At 39.1% G+C, this 15,404-nt stretch overlaps 2 protein-coding genes across 4 annotated transcripts in view; one reads left to right on the top strand and one right to left on the bottom strand.

The window, feature by feature from the left end:
* Positions 1–6,787: 6,787 nt before the first annotated feature.
* LOC126455472 (dynein axonemal assembly factor 3) lies at positions 6,788–8,756 on the bottom strand. Its single transcript, XM_050091226.1, has 2 exons — positions 8,656–8,756; positions 6,788–8,532 (listed from the first exon to the last, which is right to left on the bottom strand). Exon 2 carries the CDS (start codon positions 8,513–8,515, stop codon positions 7,097–7,099), a length of 1,419 nt encoding a protein of 472 aa, XP_049947183.1. The 5' UTR covers positions 8,516–8,532; positions 8,656–8,756; the 3' UTR covers positions 6,788–7,096.
* Positions 8,757–9,519: 763 nt separating this feature from the next.
* LOC126456861 (uncharacterized) overlaps positions 9,520–15,404 on the top strand; it is a 109,143-nt gene continuing 103,258 nt past the window's right edge. The window contains exons 1-2 of one of the 3 annotated variants that reach the window (XM_050092675.1): positions 9,520–9,751; positions 9,862–10,039. In XM_050092675.1, coding sequence (XP_049948632.1) covers positions 10,023–10,039 — 17 coding nt within the window. In that variant the 5' untranslated portion in view covers positions 9,520–9,751; positions 9,862–10,022. Of the gene's footprint in view, positions 9,752–9,861; positions 10,040–10,435; positions 10,453–10,556; positions 10,687–15,404 lie in introns of those variants that run through there. The other 2 variants (XM_050092676.1, XM_050092677.1) reach the window with 2 other exon arrangements.

The raw sequence follows: 15,404 nt of genomic DNA on the forward strand, positions 1-15,404 counted from the left end.
ATAAATACTTGATCTATTATAGTTTCAGACATATTTCCGCATCTGGTAACTTCATTTACAGTTGCCATCATATTATGACACAAAAACAGACTGCACAGTTGCTGTTGTTTACTACAATCATTCTTAAAGTTAACATTAAAATCACCAAGAACAATTACATTATGTTTAAGTTCATACAGTAGTCCCTCAAGGTTTTCCATAAAAATGGCAAAGTTGCCCAGTGGTGATCGGTACAAGCACACAATAGTAATTTTTAATTTGGTTAGCTCACATATACTGTATTCAAAATCTTTTTCTATGCATTTTAGTTTACATTTAATTTCTTTTGATTCTACCCCTGTCCTAACATAAATACATGTCCCGCCCCCTTTATGGTTGATTCTACAAAATTTGCTAATCATTTCAAAATTTGGAATCATTATGCTAGACGCTTGCATTTCTTTTACCCAGTGCTCACTTATGCATAGTATGTTAATGCCTATTTGATAGTCGGTTAATAAAACTTCTATTTCAGCTAATTTTCTTTCTAGTCCCTGCACATTTTGGTATACAACTGTTAAAGTTTCATGTAGTGGATTTGCTGCACTATTTACCTTTGTACTTTCTTGTTGCTGACACTGTAAATATTCTGCCTTTTCTTCTTCTTCGAATTGCGAAGATCCCATAAAAAATAGCCACTACGCACAGCAGCTCTTCTTATCCTGAGGCTCTTCCTTTGAGATGTCTGCAGAGCAGTTGATAAGTTTCTGGATCTAGTAGAATGGTTCTTGGCTGTTGGTGTGGTTGCAGTCCTAGTTACAAGTGAGCATGAGGCATTAAGTGTGTGGAATGTGCTGACAGCTTCATCCTTGGAGGTTTCAGGTGCACACGAGTTTACACTAGGTTTGTAGGCTTTCTCATCTGAAGAAATTGTTTCCTCTTCAACTCTGCTGGATGTTTCTGATATTTCTGCTGATTCATTGATTTGCTATTGCCTATGTCAAATAAAGATTATTATTACTTGCAAATATGATATGGTGATGTCAGAAGTCTCAAATAAATAATTTAGAGGTAGTAATTTCATCTTATGGCAACCAATTTACTTTAAGAAATTTAAATCTAGTTTTAATTAAGTAGCAGCCATAAGCAGAAATGACCACTTTCAAAACCATTTGTATTATGTTTCCTTAAGCTTCACCATTTCTGTTGGGACACTATCTTCCCCTGATCACTATCTTCTTGTGATCCCTTCCTTTTTCCCTAACTCAGATGGCTTTATACACCACATCTAGCATTACTTCTGGAATTATTTTCATTCCTAACTTTCTGATTAATCTATAGAACTAAACAAATAAAAAAAGAAAATGTGGAATGGTGGTGCAACATTCTCTTAATCTGCATCCACACTTTGCGAAACCATTATGTAGTGCAAGACGGACTATATTGCCATTTTAGTGTTTATTATAAGTTTCTTCCCATTTCATTTACATATGAAGCACAGGAAGAATGACTGCTTACATTCCTCTGTGTATGCTGTAAATGGTCAAATCTCATCTTCAATGTCCCTGTATGAGCAATATACATGTGACTGTAATATACTCTGAGATTTATTACTAAATACTGGTCCTTGAAATTTTGTAAGTGGAATTTCATGTTTATCTTCAAGCTTCAGTCAGTCCTGGCTCTTCTGCATTTTTGTGATGCCCTCCCATAAGTTAAACAAACCTCTGATCGTACCTGTCGCCCTTCTCTATGTGCTTTCAATATCTATGATTAGTCTTACCTGATACGGATCTGAAATGAATAATATTACAGGAAAGTTCGTACATGTTATGTAAGCACTCTCTCCTGCAGAGCAATTTAACTTTGGCAGTGTCCTATTAAAGAAGTCTGCCATTTCTTTTATGTATGGTCGAGTCCATGTGATCATTCCATTACACATTCCATCAAATCGTTACAGCCAGACATCTGATTAATTCCAACTGCGACACACTGATTTGTAGTCATAATATCCTGCTACATTTCTGTATAGTTTTACATTTTGGCCATTTAAAACAAGTTGTCAAATTCTGCTCCATTTTGAAATCTTATGAAGCTTGGACTGCATATTCGTGTATTTTTCTCCATTACAGGTAACTGCATCATCTGAAAAAACCTGAGGTTACTATTAATATTTTCCACCATACCATTACAAAATAATATGAACAGAAAAAGTCCCAGCACATTTTCCTGGGGTACTTCTGACAATAATTCTACATCAGTTAATGACTCTCCATAAAAGACAATGTGGTATATCCTCCCTAGCTAGGACCCTTAGTCCAGTCATAAACTCATTTGATTATACTTATGTAAATAAGTGTTGACATGGCAATAAGTCAAATGCTTTTCAAAAGTCAAGAAATGCTGCATCCTCTCGATTTCTTTGATCTACAGCTTTCGGGACATTACATAAGAAAAGATTGAGTAGGGTTTCTCTTTATCTATGTACACAGAATCCATGCTTGTTGGACTGGAACAGGACATTCTGTTACAGATACTTCAGGACATTCTGTTACAGATACTTCATTATATTTGAGTTCATAATGTATTCTAAGATTTTACATTTTACACATCCCACTGAAATGGACATATATCAATGAAAATAATCATTTCTGAAAATATAACGAGATAGATAAAGAAAGACCTACTCACCAAGCAGCAGCAGGAGAAATCACATACTCGTATAAAGATCAAAGAAATGTGCAAGCTTTCAGAGTCAGTGGCTCCTTCTTCGGGCAGAAGGTTTAAAGGGAAATGAAGAGGGATGAAGAAGGAGAACTGGAAAGGCTTACAAAATGGGGAGAGTTTGCAAAAGTCACCCAGAACCCTGCATCAGGGAAGACTTACAAGACAGGATGAGAAGGAAAGACTGATTGAAACTGTGTGCCGGACCGAGACTCAAACTCACGACCTTTGCCTAACACGGGCATGTGCTCTAATCCACACTCTGCTGCAGAGTGAAAATCTCATTCTGGAAAGACTGATTGTTGGGATCAGCACTTGATGAGATGTGAAAACCTGAGAGCTCAAAGGTGGATGATAGGGTAATAAGAAAGACAGAGATTACTGACAAAACATTGTGCAAGACTTAATAAAAGTGGGAAGCTACATGCATTATATGTTTATATGTGGTAGAGGTGGGTGGGGAGAGGAAGGGGGGGGGCATAGACAAATCAGAAAGTAAAGGATGCAGAAAAGTAAACGGGAATGAAAAAATGAACAGCTACTGAGAAGAAATGCTGAGACTAGGAAAATTAAAAAAAATATTAACTTACACTAATGCCAGGTTGGTAGCTAGAACTAAGGACTTGTTGTAATGCCAGTTCCCCTAAAACACTAATAATCATCATCATCATCATCACCAGTTCCCACCTTCAGGGTTCAGAGAAACTGGTGTCTGGGGGAAGGATAGATGTGGCACGTGCGCTGAAACAGGCACCAAGGTCATAACTGTCATATTGTACAGCATGCTCTGCAACAGGATATTGTATGTTGCCAGTATACACCCTCTATCTTTGCTCATTCAGTGTAAGTGATAACTTAGTGGCAGTCATACCAATGTAGAAGGCCGAACAGTGTTTACGTAACATGTGGTACACGACATGTGATATTTCACAGGTGGCTATCCGTTTGATAGAATATGTCTTGTCAGTTACAGGGCTGGCATACATGATGGTACTAGGGTGCACAGGGCAAGTCTTACAGTGGGGACAGTCACGGGTGTAGGAGCCATGTGACAAGAAACTGGTGCAGAAAGAGCATAGGGTCTACCCAGGACATTGTGGAGATTTGGAGAGGAATGGGATGAAAAGCTATTAGAGTGTGTTTGTTGTGTAGTAATAATGAGTGACAAGAGATGTATTGCAAAGTTGTTTTTTGGGGAGATCAGCACTACCAGTATAGGGTGTGATGGCCTGAGAAATCCACTACTGAACTAGGGACAGGCTAATTATGTCCACTGAAGGCTGAGGTGAGAATGGTGGTGCATTGCTGTGAAGATTCTGCACCTGAACAAATATCTTTGCCTCAAACATCAAGGCTGGATGACATCTATGTCAAGGAAAGTGGCATGTGATTCAGAATAGGGCCATGCGAAATTTTACAGATTGCATTAAGAGTTTCCAAAAATTTTAACAGGTCAGCTTCACTGTGACATCATAGGGCAAAGATATCATCAATGTATCTAAACCAAACCTGGGGCTGAAGGCTTATTGATCCCAGGAAGTCCTCACCAAGAAACCTATGAAGAAATTGCCATTGGAAGGAGCCATTCTTGTTTCCAAGGTCTTGCCTCTGATCGGTTTGCATGTCTACTCCTCAAAGGTAAAGTAGTTGTTGGTAAGTATAAAGTTGATTAAGGTCACCAGAAAGGATGTCATGGGTGTGTAATCAAAAGGCACTGGTTAAAGTAATGTTCAGCAGCAGACAGGTCATATACATGGGGGATGTTGATATAGAGGGAGGTGGCATCAGTGGTGGCAAGAAAGGTGTGTGATGGGAGTGGGATAGGCACAGGTTTCAGATGATCTAGGAAATAGTTGGTGTCTGTAACATAGAATGGCAGTCTTTGCATTATAGGTTGCAAGTGTTGATTAACTAAGGCAGATACATGTCGGTGTGTGCTTTGAACCCAGCAACTCTGGGACAGCTGGGCTGATTGGGTTTGTGTGTATTTGGAAGAAGGTAAAAAGTGAGAGTTTGTGGTTTGGGTGGGGTAAGAAGTTGTATGGACTGAGGTGTTAGTCCTTGTGAGTGGTCTGATGTTTTAAGGAGGGATTGTAGTTCGGTTTGCATCACAGGGAAGAGATATTGATGTCAGATGCCGTACATAGAGGTGTCAGACAGCTGATGTAGACCCTCACTTACATATTCCCTTCAGCCAAGTACCACAGTGGTAGATCCCATTTCTGTTGGAAGGATAATGATGAAGTCATACGTTTTTAGAGAGTGAAGAGCCTGGTGTTCTCCAAAGGAAAGGTTAGGTCTTGTCATAGGGTACTGAGAAATGGTTGTGAAGCAATGCTGGATGTTAGGAATTATTGGAAGGCTTGTAAGGGTTGGTTTTGAAGTAGTGGTGATGGATCAAGATGACATTGTGGTTGGAACTACTCAAGACAGGGTTCAGCGTCAAGTTTACTGCAGGAAAGGTTTTGGAATTGGGTTGCAACGTAATGTCAACTGGAATTACCACTTTCAACTTACAAATATCACTTTTGTGCTTGCTTCCCACTGACTTGGGATGCAACAAGTTTTCCTATAGGTGAAGTGGATCACACTGATTCAGTTTGTTTTGCAGCAAGGCACCTCCAACTTACTGGTCAGGGGGGCACCATGGCCACTGTAGACACAGACAGTGGTCGTGTGTGTGTGTGTGTGTGTGTGTGTGTGTGAGTGTGTGTGTTTGTAGTATTTCAGAAGAAGGTCTTTTGGCCAAAAGCTTAAATGTATAGCAGTCTCTTCGTGTACCTGCCTGTGACTCAACATCTCTTCTATATGGTGAGTAGCAGTCTATCCTTTTCTAATATTGTCGTTATTCCATCCTGGACTTTCCATCGTTTTATTGGTTATGAGGATGGTAATAATGTACTGAGTTCTCCCTGGTTCCTCCTTCTCACTTACACAACATCCACTGTAAAATCAATGATTGTTGATAAGTCCAGTATTTCCTGGAAAGGAGACAGTAGCCATAGGAGATGAGGATTTGAGGTAACTTTAGTGTATCTGGCATGTGCATCTCAGTAGTTTACCCAAAATACATTTGCAGCAGCTTCTAATCATGTGGCAGCAATCAGCATGATTTCTGTGTGTTTACAAAAAGTAGTAAACTCAACTTATGCCCAAGAACAGCACACACTTATGGGCTGCATTTTAGCTGGTGCTATTTATTTCTGAATAATAACAATCATATCATGGATATTAATTTTTGTTATTTATTTGATTGGAAATTTTGATTGTAAGGGTAGACTCATGTCCAAGAAATTACAGTTTTGAAAACTAAAATTAATATAGTAGTAACACTCTTGTATCAAAATATTGCATATATTATATAATGAAAACACAAAATATTAAAGCAAGCAACATTTACCAAACTCACAACTACATATTAACACATTTATGTGACTGTTCACTTTTCTTATGTTGATAAACACACTGAGTTTGATTGTGTATTTGCTCATTAATGAGTTTCTGACTGAACAAACTGCCTTGGCAGACTAAAAGTCAACGCTAGACACAGAAACATACAAAAAGCTGAGAAATGAAAGACTGTTGAACAGTATATTGTATACCAGTATTCTATGAACATTAATTTTAAAGATTGCTACTGTTAGTTGAAAACCTTGAGATCTTTACCTTCGTACAAACACTTAAATATTGGACAGTTTCATCTTTATCACTCCATTTCACAAGTATATTCTTCATACCATTTTGATTCAAACTACCTATTCTTAAAATACGTACGGCGTGTATGAGAAATGTATATGCCATAAGAATTAAATTTAAGGAGATACAAACCAGAAATGCGGCGTGTGTGTTCCCTATTTAATTGAATATTTTTTCTTCCCCTTGATGGAGCAAACAGTACGTTTTGGCGGCAAATCAAGATGGAGATCTTATTATCAGCTCCACTTAATTTTACAAAATCACGAGACTTATGACTGACATTGAAAATTAGAAGAAAAGCGGAATGCTTAGTAGACAAAAACTTAAGAAAAAGGAAACGCGGAATGCTTAGTAGACAAAAATTTAAGAAAAAGTTTCAATGCCACAATCCAATAAAATAGTCTATAAAAGTGGGCCTACATATACTTCGTCCACAATATATATTATTCTTAAGGCAATTAATACTTCAATTTCAAACACACAAGACATGAAAGCAAATTACTTCTTCCAATTTACTCCGGAAAGGTGGAAAGCTGACTACGTACGCAAATGAGCTGTAAATGTCTCACCTACAATACCTAGGCCTTCTTGGTTACTTAGAAGGCACATTTAATAACAACATGTGAAAATAAAGTATTGAGAAAGTGATGGTTCCTTGACAGAACACAGATAACCATGAACAAAATTCTTGATGTGATTATTCTTCACATGGATGTCTCATCCTGAAAAATGCATACTCGTCGCTTTTTGGATCAAAATTATGTATCTTCTCGAAGTTGCAAAGCTGTGCTTTTTCTTCGAGTGTATCTGAATATTCTTTCAGGTGGTCCTTTGTTAGTGATAAAAGATACTTCCTGCTCTCAATTATTACTGTCGCATCCTTACTCGCTACAGATAGTGTTTCTTTACTCAGCACATGTGTCATATTTTGTGATACAACGATAATGTCAAATAACCCCTTGAATTCGCGTTTTTGCAGACAATCTACTTTCTCTGGACTTGTCAAAAATATCACTGTACCATTTTCAACCGGTATTGTTTCATGCTCTTCCGCAGAAGCATTTGACACGGGTACCTTCGTAACTTTCATATCCTTGTCGTCCTCTGAGACCAATGGAGCACTTGTTATTTCTGTAATAACGACTCCACTGTTCGTTTCTCCTTTCACTGGCACATGGACGTACGGAGACTTATTCTGCAGTTCATGGAAATATTGCATCAGATTTCTTTCAGAGATATCAGTTGCTTTCTTCATATACACGCCGTTAGATTTACGATTCATATCTGTCTGGTCGGTTTCCATTCCAAATGCGTAAAATGGGCCACTGACAACATCGCCAATGTATCCGTGATGTCGGAGTTTTCCTTCCATTCTGATGACATAAGCGGCGAGTGTAGGATTGCTAATAGCGTACTCTGTTTCCAGCCACGTAAAGCCAACGCCATTGGTTCTGAATTGTTTGTATTCCTGGAAATTAATGTATTCACTGCCACGGTCTTTCAGAACCATATAATAGTCCCAATCAAATACCCCTTCTCTTGAGTCGTATCGTGAACCCAACATATTACGCAGCCTTTTATCCCAGAGATCGGTCATATCGAAACTACTATCAAGCGATCTCCAGAATTTGAAAATATCTTCCAAGCGATCGCGGTCTCGATATTTTAAGTGGCTGAAGTCGAATAATGGTAGAACTTTTTTCATATGTTCTTCGTCAGTTATCATACGTATTAGATGATTACATTTTTTCGATAGGTATGAGGCCGTGCTTGCTCTGAGGAATGCATTTCCGTATAGCTCCATGAAGATCCTCGTCTTTTCTAAAAGACCCAGTTTCTCAGGAGGTTCAAGAGCCACGGATAGCAGCAACATCTGACGTGCAAGCACTTCAAGATGAAGTTCATAGACAAAAAATCTAACGTGTCTTTTACTATGCGTGTACGACTTTGCTAAGGTTTTTATTACGTGTCTAGCATCACTAGTTCCGATAAGCAAAATATTCAAAGGTGTTCTTTCTGGTAACTCATCTGGAATGAGATTGTCTCCAACACGTTTGGGCTGATTTGTATATAAAACGTGTTGTAAATCAAGAGCTCTTGTCACACCCCAGAACATCCTGGACGAAAGAGAACCTGCAAATAGTAAATATAGCAAGATTTTCTTGCCAAAATAATTTCATGGGAAGGTTTCGATAGAACAGAACAGTTGCTTGGAGTTTTGCTATTGCAATCATTAAAGATGATGTAAAAACTTACTGCGTTATGTCTTTGTTGTACTTAGAAGAAATGCAACCCACTGCGAGCGAAGCATAAGCTTGTTTAAAATTTGGTCTCCTAGGCACACCCAGAGATTAAAGATCCAAGAAGCTGTTGACATATTCTTGCCTAGATACCGTAGCAAGTTGCAACGAAATTGCTTCCTGTAGGTACTGTCACTGGAGAAAAATTTCACTGGATTATTTTCACGCTAACTGCAAACATTAGTTAGCAGATAACTTTTATTCAAAATAAACTCTGTATTAAACTTTTCTTAATATAGTGGCATGGAAAATAGAAATAAAATTGCCCATTGTAATAGCGAATTTTTCACAGGTTAAACGATTCCGTTTTAGAAATGTATAAGTAGACGTCTGATCCCCGAAACCAGTAGTTTGATTTCACTTGTGAGAAAAGTACTCAAGTTAATTTTAATAATTAATATTTGCCATTCACAATGGGTCACCGAGTAGTAAATTCCCCGCAATCTTCAACAATAGTATTGCAAGTCAACGTTACGTCACAACAGTTATGGTTCTACACCACCCAATATACCCATTACGATCTCATCTATTCTCATTTACAAAACTATGAGTGTAAATCATTTGTCGATTACTGGTAGCCATTTAAAAATGTTAATAGACAGGTAGCTTTCATGCAATACACCACAAAAAATTCGCAAAAAGACTGCAACGCACGGGGTCGGCGTCAAATATGTAAATTTTCCTTGTGCAGTGGTTGCACTGTGACCTACGGAGATTGGAGCAAGTAAGTAGTGCATACATAAACATCAACGAAGTTCAGTCCTGAAGTGCAAAAACCGGTTGTTAACAACGTGGAAATTGTTTTATTCATATAGGGCATACTCCAGTTTTTCCTTTTTTTTAGGGTATTCAAATGACGTAGTTTGACGGAAAATACATGATCAAATACAGATGATAATCATAAACGCCGTTTTCTGAAGAGTAGTTTACAAAACAAAATCGCACTCGAGATCTGATGTAAAGCGCCGTCTCTGTTTTCACATGCGTGGGTGCTAAAATTAGGATCATTAAGAACTTTAGCTTGGCGACGGGACCATACGGATCATGAGCCAGTAAGATAAAAGATTCATTTGTCTACGTGTGCTGTGATTAGTGTGTAAATGGCAGTATTCCTCTGAATATCCAAGAAAATGCACGTTTATTTACATATTTGTGGCTGTAGTTCCATGTGCAGGTGTTGGCAACAGACGAACGAAAACACGCTTTGTGTGGGCGATATGGTTCCCGCACTCGCAGAGCTTGTTTGAAATGTTAGTAGAAACTAAGACTGATAACCTTAGTTATCTTGTAGTTTGACCTCTGCCTTTGACTGAATTTCGAAGCATGGAGCCTCACTTACGGTAAGAAAACGGAAAAGATAGAGTTTACTGGATTAAATTATTCATATAACTACAAATAGTTGAACTATTGTGTGTAAAATTTTCATTGCTGTCTAACGTAATTATATATAAAATTGTCGAGGAGATCCCAAATCAATTAGGGAAAACGACGCAGGAGCATGAGTTTTAGTGAGTCCGATAGATACATGTGGTGAATGTTTGTCTGTATGAACTGCAGTGCATCCTGTAGCGAAACTAGCGTCATTTCCTGGTGCACATTGACGTCATAGAAATACGATTTACATTTATATAAACGGCACCTGTAAATCTGGAGAAAAATTGTCCTTCTTGCAGCGACTACTGTCGCTGATCAAAATCTTTTTCTATGTTGGTAAATGTTTGCAGAATACGTACAAACGTTGCAGTATTACATGGTACAGAATTTTTCAGTATTTTGTGGAGATACGTCGCAGCAAAACATTGTTGCATTGTTTTGTTTATTTTGTATTTTACTTTTACGTCATACGTTCCACTGTAGATGGACGTTGAACAACGCCATCTGTTACACAGAGGGAAGTTTATTTTAACGTACCAGTATTCTATCGCTTCCTGTGCATTTGGCAATTTTTCTTTTACCCTTTCTTCCTTCCTTCATATATTATGTTGAGGTAAGTGGAAACGTTCTGCTCATATAATATTATTATTTATTCTAAACTGTGCATGTGGCAAAACATGAGGCCATGATTAAGACAGCCCTGATTCTATTCATCACAGTTGTTTTTCATTGATTTCATGTTAAATTCTTCATAGATACAGGTAGGTCTAACTTTTGTTCTGGAACAGCAAATGCCATCATTTCTCACAAATGAATCTGTGTGATTGCTCTGCATTTATATACCAGGACAAATATTCAGTCTCCCCATGTGAACAGGATGTCAAACAACAGACAAAAGGGACACAATAACTTCATTTCTCAAGGGATAATTTCTTTGAACTTATGAGAACAGCAGCAGCCAATGTGTTTGAAACAGGCTACTTGTACTCTTCTGCTTTGGAAATTGAAATTGGAAGTTTGCCTGTGGGATGCTTAATGCTTTAAAAGATTGAGAAAATTTCAGGTGTTCATAAAAGAAAAATGTCCAAATTGTAGTATGAGAAGAGAGAGGGGAAAAAAAAGGCTTGAGTGTGATAGTATACCTCTCCCTGAAATTTTGACTGTGTTGAAAGGCTGATCTGTAGCCTATCCTGTTATTCTAGGCTTGATTGAAAGTGATAATTTGGTTTTGAGTTGATGAAGCCAACAGATATGATTGTGAAATAAAGATTGTGGTAACATATCTGTAGTGTAACCTGATGTCTGTGTTCTTGCCATATTTAACACATTTTACCATATTCAAGACACTTTATACTAGCAACTAAAACTGCAAGGGCAATTCAGAGAACTTCCATTATGTAAAGGATGAGTCTCAGAGTATATTGGTGCATATTATGTATGTATGTTGTGCAAACTACAAAAAATGCAAGGGGGTCCACTTTGTAACTTTCACCAAAGTAGACACCCGGTAAAGATCTTCTTCCTTGTCCTTCGTCTGTTATCTACATGGGGTTTGCATGTTAAACAGGATTTGATATGTTAGTGGTTTGGGTGGTCAGTTGTCCTTCCAGGCACCGCACACCCCCTCCCACCCTGCAACCCCGCCCCAGTCTGGTATAAAAATTGTGTACCCCATTGTTTGTGTTCCATCTTTGCCATGCTAAAATGTGTGATGTGAGACATGGGTACCAGTCCATTCTTCACCTAGTTGGATGTGGGAGACTGTCTAAAAACCACATCCATGCTGGCTGGCACATTGGTCCTCGCTGTTCATTCAGGGGACGGTTTTAATGTGGGGCCAGTGCTCATGGTGATGTGTGTAGCTTTTTGGGTAAGCCACAATTGGCAAAGATCTAATGATTATTCTTTGAATGAAAGCTTAGAACAAAGGTATGTTTCTTAGCAGAGCAAAAATGAATCGTGTATGCAGACCATGCTGGTTATGTGCAAAGAGAGGAAAATAAAACTAATATACTGTAAGTCACAGTGCATAAAAGTCCAATTTATTTTCAGTATTTGTCTTGGATCATTTTAAAAACAAGATACAAAATATTTTTTGTAGAATGGTTATGTATCTGCAGTCCTATTTTAACTGCAGTAACAGACAGATATTAAGTCTAACAACATTATGAGAAGGATAGTTGCTACTCACCATGTAGTGGAGATGCTGAGTCACAGAGAGGTACAACAAAAAGACTGTCACACAAGAAGCTTTCGCCCAACAAGGCCTTTCTCAGAAACAGAACACACACACACACACACACACACACACACACACACGCACACGCACGACCACAGTCTCTGATAACTAAAGCCAGACTACAAACAGCAGCGCATGATGGGAGAGGCAACCAGATGGGGGTAAGGAAGAGGCTGGGGCAGGGATGGGGAACAATAGCAGGATAAGGGTGGGGGATGATAAAGTGCTTCTGCAGCAGTGTGCAGGGATGACGTGGAAAGAGGGTAGAGCAGCTAGGTGCATTTGGGAGATTAGACAGAGGGTGGGGAGAGAGGGAAGGTAGCGGAGAAGGAGAGAAGCTTGTAGATCACCTACAAATAAATCTGCGTTACAGCTATGGGTACCCACATGGGACCATCCTATGCCAACCTATTCATGAGCCACCTAGAGGAATCCTTCCTAAACACCCAGAATCATAAACTTCTCTCCTGGTTTAGATTCAGTGATAACATCTTCATGATCTGGATTGAGGGTGAAGACACAATATCCACATTCCTCCAGATCCTCAACACTTTCTCCCCCATTTACATCACCTGGTCTTACACATCCCAACAAGCCACCTTCCTCGATAATGACCTCCACCTCAGAAATGGCTACATCATTACCTCTGTCCATATCAAACCTACCAAACACCAGCAATACCTCCACTTCGACAGCTACCACCCATTCCATACCGAGAAGTCCTTTGCATACAACCCAGCCATCCGTGGCTGTCACATCTGTTCTGATGAGTGATCCCTCTCAAAATACACTGAGGGTCTCACCGAGGCCTTTACAGACGCCATCCCCCTCAACCTTCTACAAAAGTAAATCTCCTGTGTCTTATCTTTCCAGCCACCCTCCACCTCGGAAAGTCACACAATCCGGCCACACAGGAGCATTCCCCTCGTGGTTCAGTACCACCCAAGACTGTAGCAACTGAATTACACTCTCCACCAGGGTTTCAACTGTCTCTTATCATGCCCTGAAATAAGAAATGTCCTATCCACTATTCTTCCCACCTCCATCCCCCACAATGGTATTCCTCCCATACATCCTCCCACCTCCATCTACTCTAGTCTGGTCACAAACATTATCTGTCCCGTCAAAGGCAGGGCTACCTGTGAAAGCAGTCATGTGATCTACAAGCTAAGCTGCAACCACTGCGTTTCATTCTACAGGGACATGACAACCAACGAGCTGTCTGTCCGCCTGAATGGCAACTGACAAAGTGTAGCCAAAACCAACTGTACCACCCTGTTGCCGAGAACGCCACCCAACATTACATTCTTCATTTAAATGACTGCTTCACAACCTGTGCCACCTGGATTCTTCCTACCAACACCAGCGTTTCTACAGTGCGCAGGTGGGAACTCTCCGTGCAATATATAACATACGTTCTCATAACCCTAGTGGCCTAAACGTTTGTTAGTCATAGTCCTTACCCATATAGCCCATTCCCTGTTCCCATTCCAGCACTACACAGTCCTGTATTCCACAATCCATCCAGTCTTTTTACTTACCTCCGTCCTGTTGCCTGCTGTTTGTAGACCGTCTTCAGCTGCCAGAGACTGTGGTCATGTGTGTGTGTGTGTTGCATTTCCGTGTGTGTGTGTGTGGGGGGGGGGTTAGATAAAGGCCTTGTTGGCCTTAAGCATATTGTGTGGCAGTCCTTTTGTTGTGCCCATCTGCAACTCAGCATTTCCGCTATATAGTGAGTAGCAACTATCCTTTTTATAATATTGTTTCATTCCATCCCGGATTTACCATTTTAGATATTAATTCTATAAACTTAGTTGAGCTGAAGAACATAATACCTTTTGAGTTTGACTGCTTTATTGAAGTGTTTCCCAGGAAATAGCCAACTTAATCAAGAAGATTGTTGCTAAGATTTATTTCTGAGTCTTCAGCAAGTTAAGAAACCAAGGAGCTCACAATCTAAAAACGGTTTAACATACTGATTCTCCCAGACAGTTAAATCTGCCCTGGTGTTTACCCTTAAGAAATCTGAACCAAACCCTATCCTACCTCATATCAGAGCTCCCAATTCTGTTCCCATATTCTTCTATGCTTACTTCCTCATAATCATGATCCAGCCTCCAGCCCAGCTACATCTATTCCAAATTCAATATTTTGCTATTACCCATACTCATTTTCAAATATCAAACTTACACCTCACAACGCCAAAAGCATTCAACATCTCTTCCAAATTATTCCCTCCTGGAGCAGCTTCTTCTTCTTTTTTTACTTGCTTCATCATTTTTGCCATACTTCTTTCAAGTTATTTACTTTTCTTTTATCTTTTACAAATCACCGTTCTGTAATCAGTATTGTAATAATTTTAAAAACCAAGTAAATATTTTCCCTTTTTTAAATTTTAAAACTATTTATACTAGCTTAAATTCGTGTGCCTGAAGAGTGGCATATTAAACCACTGCCAGCTGACTCTGCTTGCAAGTAACAAGTGAATGAAAGATCAATAGAGGAAAAGAAACAACCACACATTAAAAAAAAAAAAATAATGGCAAGCCTGAAATTTAAAAAGTGCCAGTGCCATTCTTTGAGGGGATTTCTGAACTGCTATTAATATATTTTTCTATATATCATCCATTTGAGCACTGCAACAGTTTTTTCTTACTTTTGGTATATAATAAAGAGCTTCTTTAGATCATCTACCACCCGTTGACCAGGCTACATGTCTGGTTCACCTTTTTTTCTTTGTAATCATTATACATCTTTCACTGATGACTGTTCACCAAGTGGAAGTAGCTCGCTGGAATTTAATTCATTGACAAAATAAAATTATCCATTGAAGTGGAGATGCTGAGTCGCAGATAGGTACAACAAAAAGACACTCACAATTAAAGCTTTCGGTCATTAAGGCCTTTGTCAACAGTAGACATACACATGCACCAGCTAGCGTGTGCACGCACGCGCACACACACACACACACACACACACACACACACACACACACACACACACACAAATGGTTCAAAGGGCTCTGAGCACTATGGGACGTAACTGCTGAGGTCATCAGTCCCCTAGAACTTAGAACTACTTAAACCTAACTA

Source organism: Schistocerca serialis, chromosome 2 (genome assembly GCF_023864345.2).
Source record: "Schistocerca serialis cubense isolate TAMUIC-IGC-003099 chromosome 2, iqSchSeri2.2, whole genome shotgun sequence".
Taxonomy (NCBI): Eukaryota; Metazoa; Arthropoda; class Insecta; order Orthoptera; family Acrididae; genus Schistocerca; species Schistocerca serialis.